The 19,318-nt window shown below is 38.5% G+C and overlaps 1 protein-coding gene and 1 long non-coding RNA gene across 5 annotated transcripts in view; one reads left to right on the forward strand and one right to left on the reverse strand.

Annotated features, from left to right (window-relative positions):
* LOC127836826 (uncharacterized) overlaps positions 1-19,318 on the reverse strand; it is a 195,695-nt gene that overhangs the window by 24,157 nt on the left and 152,220 nt on the right. For all 4 annotated transcript variants that reach the window (XM_052363433.1, XM_052363432.1, XM_052363431.1 and 1 more), the window contains 9 exons: positions 11,812-12,098; positions 10,952-11,476; positions 10,221-10,278; positions 9,034-9,580; positions 7,740-8,217; positions 5,521-5,656; positions 4,217-4,377; positions 2,495-2,577; positions 235-600 (listed from right to left, as the gene is read on the reverse strand). In XM_052363433.1, the coding sequence (XP_052219393.1) occupies positions 235-600; positions 2,495-2,577; positions 4,217-4,377; positions 5,521-5,656; positions 7,740-8,217; positions 9,034-9,580; positions 10,221-10,278; positions 10,952-11,476; positions 11,812-12,098 (2,641 nt within the window). The remainder of the gene's footprint in view (positions 1-234; positions 601-2,494; positions 2,578-4,216; positions 4,378-5,520; positions 5,657-7,739; positions 8,218-9,033; positions 9,581-10,220; positions 10,279-10,951; positions 11,477-11,811; positions 12,099-19,318) is intronic.
* LOC127836829 (uncharacterized) overlaps positions 2,755-19,318 on the forward strand; it is a 66,442-nt gene continuing 49,878 nt past the window's right edge. The window contains exon 1 of the long non-coding RNA XR_008028942.1: positions 2,755-2,826. This is a non-coding gene — a long non-coding RNA (uncharacterized LOC127836829). The remainder of the gene's footprint in view (positions 2,827-19,318) is intronic.

Genomic DNA, 19,318 nt, shown 5'->3' on the forward strand with positions numbered 1-19,318 from the left:
TTAACCCTTACAGTGCTGGAACGGAATTTTGAAGGCCTTTGCAAACAGTTTGGATCCTGATGAGACGCCACGTTTTGTGGCGTCTCATCAGTATCCAAACTGTTTGCTATTCTGATAGTATTCTTTGAAAAAAAATCGAAGAAAAAGCTAATTTAAAAACTTCAGCAGACAATATTTTAGCAGACGACAAATTTCCCAGCATGCAAAGGGTTAAAGGTTTTAAACTATACTGACCTTGTTCTGATGCCTGTACACCGCCTCCATATGGTTCTTGTTGTCTTCCACAAGTTGTTCGGAACGTTTCTTATATTGCTCAAGGGCGGACATCAGATTATGGCAGTTCGCTTTCAACTTCTCCACAATGTCTTTGGAGTTCGCCTGCTCCGTTTCAAGCGACTTCACCTGGCTTCGCAGTTTCACGTTAGTCGTTTTGATATCTGAGATTTCAGTTTTGAGTGTGTTTCTCTCTGATTCCAGGGCAGCCATCTTGGTTTTAAAGGTCGCGATATCTGTGCGATCCTGTGTGGAAGACATCTTGAACTCGTTCAGGGTCACTTGCAGTTGAGATACGATGGAATCTTTGTTTTTAAGCTGCATTGTCTGGGAAAAAAATAATCTTTGGGTTTATGGGATTGATAGACAAAAGCATGATACAGAAAAGAAATTTGACTGGTTGCTAAAACCTATTACAGCCTGTTAAGCTAACAATGTCACTTGCAGTTGAGACACAATGGAATCTTGGCTTTCAAGCTGTGTTGTCTAGGAAAACATAATGAAGCCATGTTCTGAGAAAATGGGGTTTAATGCATGTGCCTAAAGTATCCTTCCAGATTAGCCTGTACAGTCTGCACTGGCTATTCAAGGACAAGGCTTTCCGCCTAGACTGGATTTTTGTTTAGAACATACTTTAAAAAAAAGAAAAATTCTGTAAAAGTGGAAAATGTTGTCCCTGATTAGCCTGCGCTGGTTAATCTTGGATGACACTTAAGGCACATGCATTAAGCCCAATGTTGTCCCTGATTAGCCTGCGCTGGTTAATCTTGGATGACACTTAAGGCACATGCATTAAGCCCAATGTTGTCCCTGATTAGCCTGCGCTGGTTAATCTTGGATGACACTTAAGGCACATGCATTAAGCCCAATGTTGTCCCTGATTAGCCTGCCCTGGTTAATCTTGGATGACACTTAAGGCACATGCATTAAGCCCAATGTTGTCCCTGATTAGCCTGCGCTGGTTAATCTTGGATGACACTTAAGGCACATGCATTAAGCCCAATGTTGTCCCTGATTAGCCTGCGCTGGTTAATCTTGGATGACACTTAAGGCACATGCATTAAGCCCAATGTTGTCCCCGATTAGCCTGCGCTGGTTAATCTTGGATGACACTTAAGGCACATGCATTAAGCCCAATGTTGTCCCTGATTAGCCTGCGCTGGTTAATCTTGGATAACACTTAAGGCACATGCATTTAGCCCAATGTTGTCCCTGATTAGCCTGCGCTGGTTAATCTTGGATGACACTTAAGGCACATGCATTAAGCCCAATGTTGTCCCTGATTAGCCTGCGCTGGTTAATCTTGGATGACACTTAAGGCACATGCATTAAGCCCAATGTTGTCCCTGATTAGCCTGCGCTGGTTAATCTTGGATGACACTTAAGGCACATGCATTAAGCCCAATGTTGTCCCTGATTAGCCTGCGCTGGTTAATCTTGGATGACACTTAAGGCACATGCATTAAGCCCAATGTTGTCCCTGATTAGCCTGCGCTGGTTAATCTTGGATGACACTTTAGGCACATGCATTAAGCCCAATGTTGTCCCTGATTAGCCTGCGCTGGTTAATCTTGGATGACACTTAAGGCACATGCATTAAGCCCAATGTTGTCCCTGATTAGCCTGCGCTGGTTAATCTTGGATGACACTTAAGGCACATGCATTAAGCCCAATGTTGTCCCTGATTAGCCTGCGCTGGTTAATCTTGGATGACACTTAAGGCACATGCATTAAGCCCAATGTTGTCCCTGATTAGCCTGCGCTGGTTAATCTTGGATGACACTTAAGGCACATGCATTAAGCCCAATGTTGTCCCTGATTAGCCTGCGCTGGTTAATCTTGGATGACACTTAAGGCACATGCATTAAGCCCAGTTAACTCACAGGGAGGCTAAATTTTTTTTAATGGGAATAATTGACAATATCATAACAATAATTGTCTTAATTTATTTTTCCTTGACCATTTATTTATATTTTACCTTTTCCACAGTTTATTATTGGTCCCAATCAACAACTGCTTGTACTTCGACCAAAAACAAAATCAAAAGACTGGTCAGTGCTATTTATTTTTTATTGACCTTTTATTTATATTTTACTTTTTTCTCCAGTTTTTGTATTGGTCCCAATCATGACTGCCCGTACTTTGACCAAAACATTATTTACGAAATCCAATGAATGGTTGGTGCAGTTTATTTTTCCTTGACCTTTTATTCATATTTTACCTTTTCCTCCAGTTTTTTATTGGTCCCAATCAACAACTGCTCGTACTTTGAAAGCTGTCTGTCCTGGTCCTGTATGGAACTCACTAAAACATAAGAACACGTATTAGCCTTGCTGTGGGAAAACAGGGCTTAATGCATGTGCAAAAAGTGCCATTCCAGATTAGCCTGCCCCGACTGCTCAGGCTAATTAGAGACAACACTTCCTGCTTCTATGGCATTTACCTTCTTATTAACGACAATCATATTCATTGGAAGGTATTGTCCCTAATTAGCCTGTGAAGTCTGCACAGGCTTATCTGGGAAGACACATTAAGCATCATATTCATTGGAAGGTGCTGTCCCTAATTAGCCTATGAAGTCTGCACAGGCTTATCTGGGAAGACACATTAAGCATCATATTCATTGGAAGGTGCTGTCCCTAATTAGCCTATGAAGTCTGCACAGGCTTATCTGGGAAGACACATTAAGCATCATATTCATTGGAAGGTGCTGTCCCTAATTAGCCTATGAAGTCTGCACAGGCTTATCTGGGAAGACACATTAAGCATCATATTCATTGGAAGGTGCTGTCCCTAATTAGCCTATGAAGTCTGCACAGGCTTATCTGGGAAGACACATTAAGCATCATATTCATTGGAAGGTGCTGTCCCTAATTAGCCTATGAAGTCTGCACAGGCTTATCTGGGAAGACACATTAAGCACAAAGATTAAGCACACTTTGTCCAGAGCAAGTCTCGTTTTACACCTGATTTTTTATGCTATCATTAAAATATTTTAATCTTAATCCTTTAGCACTCAAGATGCACATTTTGACACGTTTGTAGTCCCTTAGCAAATCAAATTAAAATTAAGCACTTTCTTACTATATTCAAGTGTGTAAGGCGTCATTTCTAACCCTAACTTACTGATGAGTAGCAAACAGCATAAAACCTGAACAGACTGTTGGTTGAATATAGCCATTTTCACTCTGCTATGAGTGGGAAAGGGTTAAACAAATATAATGGAGATTTTTTAGCCTTTCTATTGGCTTAATCACACAATGTAAACAGTTTCCCAGTTTTATTATGTGAACGTAATTATTAAATTTCTTTGATATTCTGAAAGCATGTGATAAAAAAGATCGGACACTAATAGTAATTTTATTTAAATTTGTCAGAGACATTTGATAGTACGCTCACCAAAGATTCATACCCTTATACTTCATTTGTATTCCATAAGAATTATTCAATAATTTTGTACATTTTTCTAGACAATATATAAGCTGAGAACAAATTGTGGTCAAGTGCATACAAAACTAGGTAATTAAGAATAACTTTTTTTTTTAAATGGACTCTAAATAAAATTGTGTTATTCTCACTGGAGCTTTAAAAGTAAAACACGAGTTGCTCTGATATTTGTTGGTTGCTAATAAATATAAAAACAAAAGATGTGTTTGTCAGAAACACAATGCCCCCTACTGCACCGCTTTGAAGCTATATATTTGACCTTTAACATTGAAGGATGACCTTGACCTTTCACCACTCCATGAGCAGCTCCATGAGATACACGCATTACAAATATGAAGTTGCTATCTTAAATATTGCAAAAGTTATGGCCAATGTTAAAGTTTGATGCAAACAAACAAACCAACAGACAAGGCAAAAACAATATGTCCCACAGTATAGACTGTAGGACATAAAAACTAGGTACTAAGAAATTAAAATTCCAATGAAAAATTCTCACCAGAGCTCTGATAGTAAAACATGAGTTGTTCTGCTATGTGTTGGTTCTCAATCAAGCTCTGCTCCAGTTGTTCTTGTAGTTGTTTCAAGATTTTCATCAGCTCCGTCTCAAGATCCTTGAACGACCTTGACCCCCGACCATGACCTTGACCCTCGCTGAAACTGCAATAAAAACAAAGAGATGCATTGCATGCTCACAGAAGCTGCAATAAAACCAAAACAACCAGCGTTTTTGAAAAAAGGGGCTTATTACATGTTCATAAAGTCGTCCTAGATGAGCCAGTGCAATCAACCAAGGATAAAAAAGGCGTTCACCTCTGACCAGGGCCCGTATGCATCGACTTCTTAGTGTCAATAAAGATTCCTCAGAGTTTGCATTGATAAAGACTATAAATGATGCTTCTTTCATTAACCCTTTACCACTTACATACGTATTTTCACGCATTTGTAGTCCCTTAGAAAGTTATATTTAACATCTTTCTTACTAAATTGAAGTTTTAAAGGCTTCATTTTCAACCCTTAGATACTGATGAGCAGCAAACAGCATAAAACCTAAACAGACAGCAAATTACTTGCAGGCTGTTCTGGTTTTATGCTGGTTGCGTAAGCCATTTTCAATATGCTTCTTATGGGAGAGAGGGTTAACACATTGTTCTCAACTAAGAATATTATAGTGGAAGGTGTAAACTGCAATGCTGGACTAAACTTTCAGGTAGTTTTAGTACATTTAAGTTTTCAGAAATTTATTTCTAGACAATGTCAAAGAATCCATTGGCAAATACAGGCGCAAGTTCCATATACAGTCTGTTAAGGTAAGAACTATTTATAAAGTAAATGCTGAAAGGAGAAAAAACATACCAATGTTTTTTCCCCACAAATGAATGTGCACTTTTTTGTGAAATTGTAAATAAAGCATGGTTATTTCCCCTAATTTTGAAAGTCATTTAAAAGGGCAACTATAAGTTGGATAATGAACAGTAATGACTGTTGAATTACATTTATCATATACCGTAACAAATAAAATTGAATTAATCAACTGGATTCTTGCTAAAAAGAGACTTTCTGTAAACAAAAAATACAATTCAAGCAGAAAGTACAGACTGCACAGGCTAATCAGGGGTAACACTTTACACATGCCATTGGGTGCCAAGTTTCCCTAGAGCATGGCGCATATTTCCTTTCATACCTGGTGAGGACCTTTTCCATTGTTTCATACCTGGTGAGGACCTTTTCCATTGTTTCATACCTGGTGAGGACCTTTTCCATTGTTTCATACCTGGTGAGGACCTTTCCATTGTTTCATACCTGGTGAGGACTTTTTCCATTGTTTCCAAGGTCCTCTTCATGTCCCGTTTGTTCTCCTGGTCACTGGTGATGTTCGTGCTGATGTCCTGTATACATTGGGCACTCGCGTCAGGGTTCAGTGTCTGGTCACCGACCCCTGGAACAAAGTTTGGTTCAACCCTTTAACACTTTGATATGTACTTAACTTTTCACCACTTTGATACGCATTTAACCCTTTACCACTTAGATATGTATTTGACCCTTTACCACGTAGATACGTTTTTAACCCTTTTCCACTTAGATACATACTTGACCCTTTACCACTTAGATATGTATTTAATCCTTAACCACTTAGATATGTATTTGACCCTTTACCACTTAGATATGTATTTAACCCTTTACGACTAAGATACGTATTTAACCCTTTACCACTTAAATATCTATTTAACCCTTAACTACTTAGATACCTTTTGAACCCTTTCCCACTCAGAAGCAAAGTTAAAATGAACCTATTGATATGCATTAACCCTTTACCACAAAGAAACTCACTTACACCCATCTGAAGTCCTTGAGAAAATCAAATTAATTGAAGTCCTTTCTTAATATATTCAAGTTTGAAAGGCTTCATTTCCAACTGTTAGATACTGATGAGCAGCAGACAGCTAAAACCTAAAGAGTTCTGGTTTTATGCTGGTTGCAAAAGCCGTTTTCACTTTGCTTCTTCATGGTTCAAACAGAAATCGCAAACCTAAATTCAAGCACTTTTCAAGGACTTTTTAAGGCCAAATTTTCATTTTCAAGGCCAAGAACAGTACGTTAGTTTCCTTTAAAAAAATATGCATTTTCAAACCAGATTAACACAGTAAATGTCATTTAATTGCTCAACCTCATTAAACTTATTCCATATTAACTCATACATGTTATTTAATTACATACAAATACATGTTTTAATATCCATCCTTAACTCAATGAGTCTCACATATGTATTTCCTTTTTAAAGTAATTACAAACAAACACATTGATTCTCAATTTCATGTTTTCTGTGTGGGTTTCCCCTTTCTTGTGGCTTTTCAAAGCGCTTTCCCCCATCCCCCGACATCAATGGTCTTCATACATTCTCGACAATGTGCTTTTCGAATGTCATTTGTTTTCTGTACCCAGGAATATTCAGTTAACCACCCTGGTTTGAAACGACACTTCCCCATCGCTGCGTTTTCACTCGCGAAAATTGATCACAACGAAGAACCTCTGACGTAGTACACATAATCTGTGACGTGTACACATAACATTTCGTACTCAATAGTGTACGAAGCTTATATTTCGTACTCAACTTTTTGCCTACAATGGATTTTTGTTTGGAAGTGACCTCCTTTTCACGAAAAATTCCCTTAAAGTAAAAGTTGTCCCGGATCAGCCAGTGCAAACTTCACAGGCTTTACTGGGGTGAAACTTTACGCACATACTTAAAGGCCAGTTTTCACATAACAAGACTCATTTTCATGTCCATGTAAGGATTGACTATATGTGTCTTTTTCTGAGAAAACTGGGCTTAATTCATGTGCGTAAAGTGTTGTCCAGATTAGCCTGTGCAGTCTGCATAGGCTAATCAGGGACGACACTTTCCGCTTTAATGGTATTTTAAGTTTCAAGGAAGTTCCTCCTTACCGAAAATCAAGTTTAGGCAGAAAGTGTCGTCCTTGATTAGCCTGTGCGGACTGCACAGGCTAATCTGGGACGACACTTTACGCACATGTATTATGCCCAGTTTTCTCAGAACAATACACATATGTAGTTTATGGTAGTTAGAGAAACAAACGCCTGAAACAAAGTTTGGTTAAACCCTTTCCTAATCAGAAACAAGTTGATAATAGCTGTATGCAACCAGCATAAAACCATAACAGTTAGTTAGTTACTAGCAGTCTGTTCAGGTTTTATGCTGTATGCTGCTTATCAGTATAAGAAAAGGAAATGATAGTTTATAAACTTGTATCAAGTTAGAAGTGTCTTTAATTTAATTTAAATCGATTTTTTAAGTGACAACATGCAAAATCTGAGTGGTAAAGGACTGAAGTGAATGTTTTCCTTTCAAAACACATTGTCTCTGTTTATTTTTAAAGTTTTATTTAACTTGTATTCTCAGTAACATTCACACATGCATAGGGCAAAGAGTGTGGCAATCTGTTTAAAAAAGACAGACATTTTCAAGCAAAAATGTTTACAATTATGACACAATAACTCACCTTCAATGAAAGACGTAGAAAATGTGTTTTGGAACAAGTCCTTGTTTGGGCTTCCGCTTGCATTATGTCTACGAGTCCCTAGCACATCCATGAGGGTCACGTTGAAAGTCTGAGGCAAACTCCCGTTTTCAGGTGAACTCCCGTCTTCCGGTGAGGTCTGTATCTCCTCCATAGTCACTGTCATCTCCAGACGATCTGGCGACATGTTCGTGACATCAATACGCTCAAAAGACGGTCTAGTCACCGAGATCTCTGGGATGACCTTCTGTCTAGGGATAGAGGCTGTCTGGGATCGGAATGTGCTGCTGTGGGTACTGGAGAGGGTATTAATGCTGTTGATGCTGAAATCGTTTGCGATGGTCTTTTCGCTGCAGTGTCGAAGCTTCTCGCAGGAATCTGTGCTCTGCATCGTCAGCCTCTGTGACCCCCTTTCCACTGCAGAACTCACGGAGCTCACTGTGCTGTCTTGAAGAGGTTTCTGCAAAGGATTGAACACTATAAACCATACTAGTATTTTCATAATAAATAAATATTAGCTGTGATCTGTGAAAAAGGGGTTTTATGCATGTGCGTTAAGTGTCGTCTCAGATTAGCCTGTGCAGTTCACACAGGCTAATCAGGGACGACACTTTCTGCCTAAACTGGATTTTGCTTTCTTTATATGAAAAATATTATGAAAGCGGAAAGTGTTGTCCCGGATTAGCCTGTGCGGACTGCACAGGCTTATCTGGGATGACACTACGCACATGCATTAAACCCCCTTTTCACAGAGCATGGTCCATATATGAGGATTAGGCATATTGAACCATACTATTATCTCCATTATAAATCAATATAGCTAGGGTTAAGTCGTGATTTTATATAGTGTATAAATTGAAAGGAATATATGGAAGATATCACCAAAACAAATAACTACAGTCATGAAAAGGTTTGCATTACAGAAACTTTCAAAGACTTTAATATTTGTTTAGATAAGAAGACTTCTGTGACATAAAGACAGGACTTTTTCCCCCATCTTTGTGAAACAGCCTTGGCCCCTTATTTTGTGAAATAATTAGTCGCTAAGTGTTCAAACGTGTGAAATAATTAGTCACTAAGTGTTTAAATTGTAAAAAAATAAGTGACAAACTGTTCAACATTTTGAAAAAAAAAATAGTCTTGATCTTTTTACAATTGCAAAAATTTGAGTAACAAACATCTTTCAGTTGTGAAAATTTGAGTTGCAGACTTCTCAAATTTGTGAAAAACTCTATTCTCTAGAAAGGAAAAAACAGCCCTGGTAAAGGGAACATACACTTATTCCAAAGCGCAAAGGATCAGGCACTATGGCCGCGTCTGGAGAATCGCCGCCATCGTTGTCAAAGTTCAAACTCTCGTCTCGGGTAAAGTCCATGCCTGGGTAGCTCGAGTTTGCCCGGGTTCGGAAAAAGTGACTGATCCTAGTGGCCGCAAGCATGGAGTCTTCGCTGGCGGGATCTTTAACAGCAGCATCAACTGATGATCTTTTGTCTTTATACAGGGAACTTGCGGCAGTCTGCTGAGAGCTGCAAGAGCCAGAGCGATATGAAGCATTTTTGCCACTGTTTGATGGAGATTCTGAATCTTCGAAAATGTTGCTCTGTTTGAGGGTGTGATCTGAAGGACTGGGCTCGTCTCGCAGACTGGTTTCTTTGCCATTACTTAAACGTGGACTGGTGATGTAGGTTTCGCTGTGCTCCAGCTTGGAACTGGACTGGCTACTGCGATTCGGACTGGTTACACTTAGCTGAGAGGACGTCAGGTCGACTGCATTGTTGCTGCGTCCAGGGCTGGTAAGTGGGGACTTCAGGGTGTTTGGTCCGCTGCAAATATAGGCAATATAACCCATTGGATAATAAGGGATTCACTTGGTTGATATTCACATAGCCAATCATATGGTCTACTGCAAATATAGGCGATATTACTTATTGGATCATAAGGGATTCACTTGGCACGTATTCACAAAGCCTTTATGAAAAACAATTAATAATGGTAACATCAACCTAACTTTAAGACATATTACATACTTTACTTATTTAAGAATGATTTCAGGGATATCAACTGACAGGAGCCCCACGAGTAATTGACTCCAAAAATTTCAGCCAAGACCAAACCAATTTTTCTGAGAATACTCCAGTGCACTAAATACAAGAGCCATAATGGTCAAAATATGTTTTTAACCCTTTCAGAGCGGGAACCGAATTTTGAAGGCCTTTGCAAACAGTTTGGATCCAGATGAGACGCCACAAAACGTGGCGTCTCATCAGGATCCAAACTGTTTGCTATTCTGATAATATTCTTTGAAAAAAAATCGAAGAAAATGCTAATTTTAGAAATTCAGCAGACTACATTTTAGCAGACGACAAATTTCCCAGCATGCAAAGGGTTAAAACCCTGTAATTTTGAATTGATTTCTATTTGAAAGACGAAAAGGAAACCCAGTACATGACTCTGATGTCGTACCTTTGTGCATTGTCTGAACACCCACTGTCTGGAGAGAGACGACCTCTGGGATCTGTGGCTGAAAATTGAAACCCCAAAATATTGTTGGGATTTTATATGATTTGCACTGTGTGAAAACGGGGCTTGATGCATGTATTTAAAGAGTCTTCCCAGATAAGCCTGTGTAGTCTGTTATTATGCAGATCTGGAAAAAGTTCCCTTATCCTCCTTAAGTTTTGCATCTGAAGTGCCCCACCCCCACACACACCCCCCAAAAAGGTGAAAAAATCACAGTACAGATAATATTTCTTAGAAAAACATCAAAATATAGAGATTCATTTTAAGTCAGTAGAGAATTTAAGTGTTTTCTTTTCAAAAGCTGTAAAAGTAACCGTATGCTGTTAAAAGTTTCGGTCAATATACCAAAGTTATATACCTGCCCCCGCCCCCCCATTAGACCCTTAAATGATAAGAAATCTGAGCTCCTATTCACCAAACAATCCTTAGACTTAAGATTTAAGAATAGACTTGTAACCCAAAATAAGATAATAATGCATTTGAATATGTACAGGCTACTATTTATGGCATGAATAAATTGTTCTTAATATAAAGAAATTGTGTATTTAGAATTGTAGAATTCCATATCATATGAAACTGTATTATACTATATAAACATTACAGTTTAAAGAAAATTCTATTTTTTTTGACTTATTAAGTTTAAAGATTGGTTGAAGAATACGGGCACTGCTTACCTCTAGGAGTGTCAGTCAGCGAGTGCAAAGCGCCTCTAACTTGCGCAAGGCCCCGTTTTAAACGACTTACTTCCACCGACGCCAACGGGAGTTCCCGATAACCTTGATTTTCCCCGAGCTCGTCAAGAAACTTATTCAACAACCCCACCCAACTTTCTACGATGCAACTGGCACTCTCGGTACTTATCGGTTCCCCGTCAACAGTACTCATGTCCGAGGTCGAGTGATTTGATTCCGAACTAGATCGTCTCGAGTTGGAGCCTGCGTCGCCAGGACTAGGACTCCTGCTCTGGAATACGTTCAGCACTTTTTGGTACCCATCGATTTGCTGTTTGAGCTTTGCGTTTTCTTTCTGAAGTGCCTCGATTTCACGCTTATGCTTAATGATAAGGATATCGGTTTGAGCACCAAGCAACGGGGAAGCTGATCTGAAACGCGGCAGTTTCTGAGACTGGCCCTCTGACTTTCTAGTGGGACTTCGACTTTGTCTCTGCATCTCCGGGGGTGGGGAACCAGAGCCTATACCTGCAGATATTTTTTGCTTTATAGTTTTACAGAATGTGACTGCAGCCTCTGACTTTGGGACAAATAGCTTGATAAGCCAAAGAATAAGGGAAAATGAACCATTATAAATAACAGTATTCTAATTGCTAATGAGTGCAGGTTTAACTGCATTTTTTAAATTTGCATTATAAAGTGCCGCTTAAATGTTTAGTTTATATGCTTTAACATGGATGTTAAACTTGCGATAATCCTTCTCAGGAAATTTTGGTAAGATGTTTAAGAAAAAATGTTTGTTTTTTCTGCAATTGGGTAACAGCCTGTAAGAGATTGTTTTTTTACACACAAAAATCACTGACCTGAGACGGGGCTTTGTGGAAGACTCTGTGACCTTGACCTTGGAATGCTGCCACTCTCAACCAGCATCCCTCTATACAGTTTCATCTTTTGGGTCTGGCAGCGAACAGTCTCCTCCGTGGCCCGGAGGGTCAACTCAAGGTCGCTGTTCTTGGCGACAAGGTCATTGACCTGACTGCGCAGGCGACTTATTTCGTCACTCTGCTGTAGGTCCGATAGATGAGTTCTATCTTGTGCCTGGCTGTCAGAGGGACGGCCCGACAGTCCATTGATGAAGCCATTGCTACTCCTGAAAAATTTACTACATTATTTCCCATTACCACTTAGATACGTATTTTTAGGCAATTGAAGTCCCTCAAATAGTTTCATTTTATTAAAGGCCTTTCTTACCAGATCAAAGATTTAAAGGTTTCAACTCCATCCCTAAGATACTGATGAGCAGCAAACAGCATAAAACCTTAACAGACTGCGAACTACTCGTGACCTGTTCTGGTTTGATGCTGTTTGCACATAGTCATTTTCACTTTTCTTCTGTTCAAGGGTTAAGAAGATCAGTTTTGAAGATTTATCTTAGCATTGCTTAAATGTTAAACCACATTTTATTTATATGAGCCTGGTTCAGGGAAAACTGGTCTTCATGCATAACAGTAAAGCATTGTCCCAGGTTAGCCTGAGCAAACTGCACAGGCTTATCAGGGATAACACTGTCTGCTTACACTGAATTTTCGTTTTGAACAGACTTTTTTGAAAAGGAAAATTCAACAACAGCAGAAAGTATTGTCTGTGATTAGCCTGTGCAAATTGCTCAGGCTTATCTGGGATGACACTTTATGCTAATGCATTAAGCCCAGTTTTCCCAGAACCATGCTCATAGTATTTATTACTTTATTGAAGATATTCATTTTGAGGATTTCCATTTACATATCACACCATTGTTTTTTACTTTTTCTAATATCATGATTTAAATAAAAGACGTCACACTGAAATAAACAATATTCTTTTTGCTTCAACATTTTTTACTGGTTTATCTCGTTTAAATTTTAAATTGCATTCTCTTTGAAAAATTGTGCATTGCTTGTAACGTCAATATGGCAAAATAATGATCAACTTTCAAATGTTTCAGACCTGCCAGTAAGTGTTTATACACCTTTATTTCTTTACTCTGAATAATTTAATAAGCTTATTGATATATAATGTATTTTTCCATCTTTTTGGGAAAAAGTGGCACAATATCAGAACTGCAGCAGATATCCAGGCCCCACTTGCAACCGTGAACCAAACTTCTTATCACTTACATACATTTTACCACTTTTGAACACTTTCCCCCGATAAGAAGCAAAGCGAAAATGGCTTTTGCAAGCAGCATAAAACCAGAACAGCCTGTGAGTTACTCGCAGTCTGTTCAGGTTTTATGCTGTTATCTTGTCATCAGTATCTAAGGTTTGGAAATTAACCCTTAAAGCGCTGGAGCTGAATTTTAAAGGCCTTTGCAAACAGTTTGGATCCAGATGAGACGCCACAGAACGTGGCGTCTCATCAGGATCCAAACTGTTTGCTATTCTGATAGCATTCTTTGAAAAAAATCGAAGAAAATGCTAATTTTAGAAATTCAGCAGACGACATTTTAGCAGATGACAAATTTCCCAGCATGCAAAGGGTTAAGCCTTTTAAACTTGAATTAAGTAAGAAAGGTATTTAATTAAATATAACTTTCTAAGGGACTACAAATGCATCAAAAACATATCTATGTGGGAAAGGGTTAAATGCCAACACAATTTGTTAAAAAATATATACCAAACAATTACATGACATAATACAAATTTAATGTTGAAGAGTATTTATTTCATATTTCATTAGTATAAAAAAATACCCACTGTAGAGAATATAATTTCAGCATACGACTCAAATATTTTAAGTCCATTTTGGTGAAATGTGAGGAATGATAGGCAGGACAAGAACTTCATTCAATTCCACTTTACAAAAGGATAAATGCCTCTGATATGACATATAATATCAGTCGTTAATACAAAATTTCAACTTTATCTTATTTCTCACACACTTTTTATCTTTCACTTTAATTTTTTTTTAACTTAATGTCACAGAATTTATATTTCACTTTGCAAAACAATATTCTTATTAAATGTCACACACGATGTTAGCCAGCTTTCAATCACAAAATCATCAACGCCCATGAATTTTAACATCCACTCATCAAAGTTACCACTCTGTTAGCTCAGAATAGGTTCAAAGTATGCACCGTTAGATTTCCTCCAAGATGGCCACTTATATCCACTGAGATCAACTGTTCAAAGTAGAGTCAGGACACCTGGCATGTACTGGTTTACGCCAATGGAAGGACTCTCAATAATCCTTAGGTATTGTACGCAATGAAGATGATTTAAGGAAGTTTAGACTCGAATAAAATCACACTCGATGAGATGAGAGAATTTACTGGGCTTTCGTTAAGTTTAGAATTTTTGAAAAAAAGTCGTTGGAACATCGTGGGCTCGACTTTTTGAAAGTTTCCCATGTTTGTGTCTACGTACCAAATACTTCGTGCAGTTGCATTCACCTGGTAAATGGTCATTTAACAAGTTGGTGTGCATTATACATGGATACAAAGCTATTCTGACTGCTAACTTGCGAGAAATTCATTGTGTCTTTCCTCAATCGGCCATATTTGGCGCGCGCTTGTTGTTGTTGTTGTTGTACTACTATGTTGAAAGGGCTGTTGTCGACATACCGAATAGCGGGTACGACTACGAGGGGAGTTTGTGCTAATGATTTTTTCGAACACTATGGTCGTCTTTTTTATGTTTGCTTAGTATATGTGACCTACAGCATGTATTTGCTGATTGTGCAAATAAACTGAAACTGCAACCATCATACTGAAAGTACTCTTTCACACTGTATGCGAGTCCGGGAAACCCTTTCTTCTTCTGACACAGCACTCCTTCTCAAACGAAGAGTTTGTGCTGGTGACTATTGGTTAAGGGGTGAAAACTATACAAAGGTTTTCCGGATGACTAAATTCATGCTTGACACAGGCCCGGATCTGGAATGATTGAATCCATTGATCGGGTTTGCCTTTGATAGTGCGGATTAGAGAATCTTAAACTCCCGGGACCTACGGTCCCTCTAAAATGGCCACCTGGTGACACAGAATATTCGCTTCGCGAATAACCGTCTTCGGCCTTCGGCCTCGGCAGGTGCTCAGTTGTTAGTTATTTTAAAATGATTTCCTGTGTGCTCCTGATATTGGAAAGACATGCTTGTTGTGAGGTCTCGAGTAGAATACGAGTGGCTTGCATTAAAGATTTATACAACGAAATCTTGGCAATAGTTTGTTGGCAAACAAATGCAAATATACTAGACTTTAATGGGTTCCAACATATCTGATTATAGTGACACTGTACCTGATATCCACGACTGAGTCATTGTTGCCAGCGGACTGGGAATCATTGCCATCTGTTGTTTGCTGTTACTTGTGTTTTGTTTGGTACCCGGCAGAGATCGGAATGAAATTGAAATTAGAAATGAAAGTGAAAGTGGCAGTTTAAGCAAAAGGAAAGCAATTATGGAAAGTAGTTCCAACATGAGTTAGTGTTGCCTGTTTAATTATTGGTAACTGAAAGGAGACATAATGTGCTTACAATGCGTAAATGTATGTTAAATGCAATATAATGTAAAATGCGAAATCTAGTTGCACCATTTAAATGCAGCGTATGACGATTGTCTGGGCATGCGCGTATGTGTGGTTAATTATGGTAATTTTCACATTTTGTAAACAGGTAATGCAGACTATGGGATTCCAGAAATAGTCGCTGCATGCATCACGATTGGCTGATTTATGGTGAAAACACACTAAGATATTTGCTTCACGTGGTGATTGTCGAAAGTAGTGCCTATTTGTAGCGAGTTCTCTTTCTCTTCTGGATGAAAAGCCATTTCGCGATCGCGCCCATTCCTTTAGTGGTTATCAACTGTTTCCTAAGTGTGTCTGCAACATGTATTTCATTGGCAGCGACGTTGACAGACGAGAGTTTGTGGTGCATTTTAGTACAGGTCGAAATCTCACTGCCGAATCTCCGAGTTAGCTTGTATTTGGGCGAATGGGATTTTCTTAGAAGCTGCGTGGCATACGTTTTTGATTGCATCTTTCGGAATAAGATCGGTTGATCTTTAAAACTGATACTAGCCTTGCACACTCTGATGTAAAGAAAAGGCAGGACAAATTCCATAAACGTCCATCTTTGGTTATTGGATGCAGTGTAAACTAAATAATAACTGCGTAAAAATGCCATTCGATATAATCTTGACCAGTCAGGCAGCCCCAAATCGCATACAGTTTGAGGCTGCCTGGCTGGTCACTGTTATGCCGCTGGACCCGACGTGGGTTTTCTCATTTTCCCAGAGTGTAACGAGCATTTTGTCCTGTGTATCAATCAGTGTATAATCAACGATGTTAATAGCAATCAATGCCGGTTGCTGTTTTAAAGAACACACTGATAATGTCGTCAGAGATTCGTAACTAACGACCGCGTTGTAGAACATCGGGCCAAGATTCACCCATGGAAACCAATCGGCAAACCTATTTCGCTTTCCGAGTTATTTAAAACTCGAAACACCTGCATTAGATATGAGTCGCATAATGGGGAAAACCGGGCTTTATGCATGTGCGTAAAGCGTCGTCCCAGATTATCCTGTGCAAACCGCTCATGCATTAAGCCATGTTTTCCTTTCATGCGACACTATTATATCTATATCTCAGCTGTCACGAAATGCTTACCAGTAAGTACTGCATCAGAATAATTCATTTGAAAAACAGAATGAGCCTCGCTATGGGAAAAAGGGCTACGCATGTGCATGTCCTTTCAGCGCAGTGGTTGGTATACACGCTTCTCACCAAGGCGATCCGGGTTCAATCCCAGACTCATTTTTGGCATAACGCGAGTAATTAAGTTTCTTTACTATAGTGTTTACGTTTTTTTATAATGCAAAACTGTTTGATAGAATTAAGAACATGATATTGAAGCGATATATGCGGAATTTTATGTTCGTAACATTTGAACCATAACCTTGTTTGAAAGTAAAAAAAAATACTTAAAAATTAAACAAACAGATGTTTAAATCTATATGCATATGACGACGCTGATCACGAATTTGTTGGAATTTTTAAAATATCTAAAGCCGTTCAAACGTTATCCGTTTTTTTTTAAATAAATAAAAAATACATATGTATCATATAATACAAAAAAAATTATTTTTTTTGTTTTTTAATAAAACATAAACAGTTTATAGTGTTGTTTAAAAGTTTGAAAAAAAAATGAAAAAAAAGAAAAAAGAAAAAAGTTATAATCAAAACATATTTTGCATTAAGCACCCTTTTCATAGACCGTCCCATTTACGTGCACAATTGAAATACGCTCGCTCGCTCGCTCGTTCGCTCCATCGAAATCAAACAATAAGATAGTGAAATCTATATGAATTTGACTCGCTGAATCCGAATCCGTTGTTAAATTTCCGATATCTTGATCCGAAAAAGAATTATTAAGTTTAAATGGTAAAATTCGATAAGAATGCAGCACACTTTTAACAGAAGCTCAAAATCCAGTATACCTTAAAATCCAGTGAAATAAAACAATCAGATAGTCCAATCGATGTGCTTTTGTCTACCTGAACCCGATTCCGGGGCTACTTTTCCGATGTATTGAACCGTTAAAGAATTATTAATGTTAAATGGTGCCGTTCGATAAGAATGCAGCAACCTTTTAGAGTAACATTACTACTCAAAATCAACGAAAATTTCGTACACTATTTCGTAAAATAAACTTAATCAATTAAAAATCAGTGTTCCTTGTGGCAATTGCCGAAATTTCAGCGCCAGGTATGGTAAAACAGATGTGTGTAGATACCAAAATGCTCGTTTTTATTATTGTTTTGCATATTTAATTCCATTTTAATTCCCCGCAACGATATCTATTCATACGACACATGAACACTAACATGGTGTTCGTGTGTCGTATGAATAGATATATTCGCGGGAATAATGCCTTAAAAGAAAAGAATACATTTTGAATAGATGCATACTAATCACTCATTTAGTCACTCAGTAAGTCACTCAATCACTCACTCCCTCACTTACAGCCAGTCACTCACTCAGTCAGTCACTCAATCACACAGTCACTCACTCAGTCCATCAGTCATTTAATTTCTCGGATCAAGATTTTGGTATTAATTATCGGATACAGTTAGCCCTTAAATAATAGTGTAAGTTCGTTCGCACTTTTGTGTTTGAAAAGTCTTTTCGCTTAGCTCAAGGCAATATTGATAACAACAAGTGAGTGTCTGTAATATTAATACACTGATGTGTGTATTAATTTTCATATTTTCAGTATAACCATGTCGAGTGTCGAAATAATACGCTAATCTTTCTTAAAAACAAGTCAATTATTCTGTCCTTAGTTATTTAATAAGGCATTCGCAGAGGATTCTCGTTACATACCAGTCGTGATATTTTAATCTATATAAACTAATAATTGTAAAAAAAAATACGGTTTTAATTGTAAAAAATACGGTATTTTAGAACTTTTCTTTTTTCGTCAATCGCGGTTGACGGTCCCTTTAAATGACCACCATCAGAAAACGGCGCTTCGCGTGTATCGTCCGTCTCCAAACCTCAAATGTAAGGGTCACACTTTAAGTTTAAATAAAAGTTAAATGTAACCATAAACAGCTTGCCTTTTTATAATAATGGAGTTGTGGGAAAAAAGGTTGCCATTATTATGCGTTGTCAGTCGCTATAAAACGTGGTCAGTCATTATAAGGCATTGTCAGTCGCTATAACACGTTGTCAACCAGTATAAGGCGTTGTCAGTCGCTATAACACGTTGTCAACCAGTATAAGGCGCTGTCAGTCGCTATAACACGTTGTCAACCAGTATAAGACGCTGTCAGTCGCTATAACACGTTGTCAACCAGTATAAGGCCTTGTCAGTCGCTATAACACGTTGTCAACCAGTATAAGGCGTTGTCAGTCGCTATAACACGTTGTCAACCAGTATAAGGCGCTGTCAGTCGCTATAACACGTTGTCAACCAGTATAAGGCGTTGTCAGTCGCTATAACACGTTGTTAACCAGTACAAGGCGCTGTCAGTCGCTATAACACGTTGTCAACCAGTAAAAGGTGTTGTCAGTCGCTATAACACGTTGTCAACCAGTATAAGGCGCTGTCAGTCGCTATAACACGTTGTCAACCAGTATAAGGCGCTGTCAGTCGCTATAACACGTTGTCAACCAGTATAAGGCGTTGTCAGTCGCTATAACACGTTGTCAACCAGTTTAAGGCGCTGTCAGTCGCTATAACACGTTGTCAACCAGTACAAGGCGCTGTCAGTCGCTATAACACGTTGTCAACCAGTATAAGGCGTTGTCAGTCGCTATAACACGTTGTCAACCAGTATAAGGCGTTGTCAGTCGCTATAACACGTTGTCAACCAGTATAAGGC

The sequence above is a fragment of the Dreissena polymorpha genome, chromosome 7 (genome assembly GCF_020536995.1).
Source record: "Dreissena polymorpha isolate Duluth1 chromosome 7, UMN_Dpol_1.0, whole genome shotgun sequence".
Lineage (NCBI taxonomy): Eukaryota > Metazoa > Mollusca > Bivalvia > Myida > Dreissenidae > Dreissena > Dreissena polymorpha.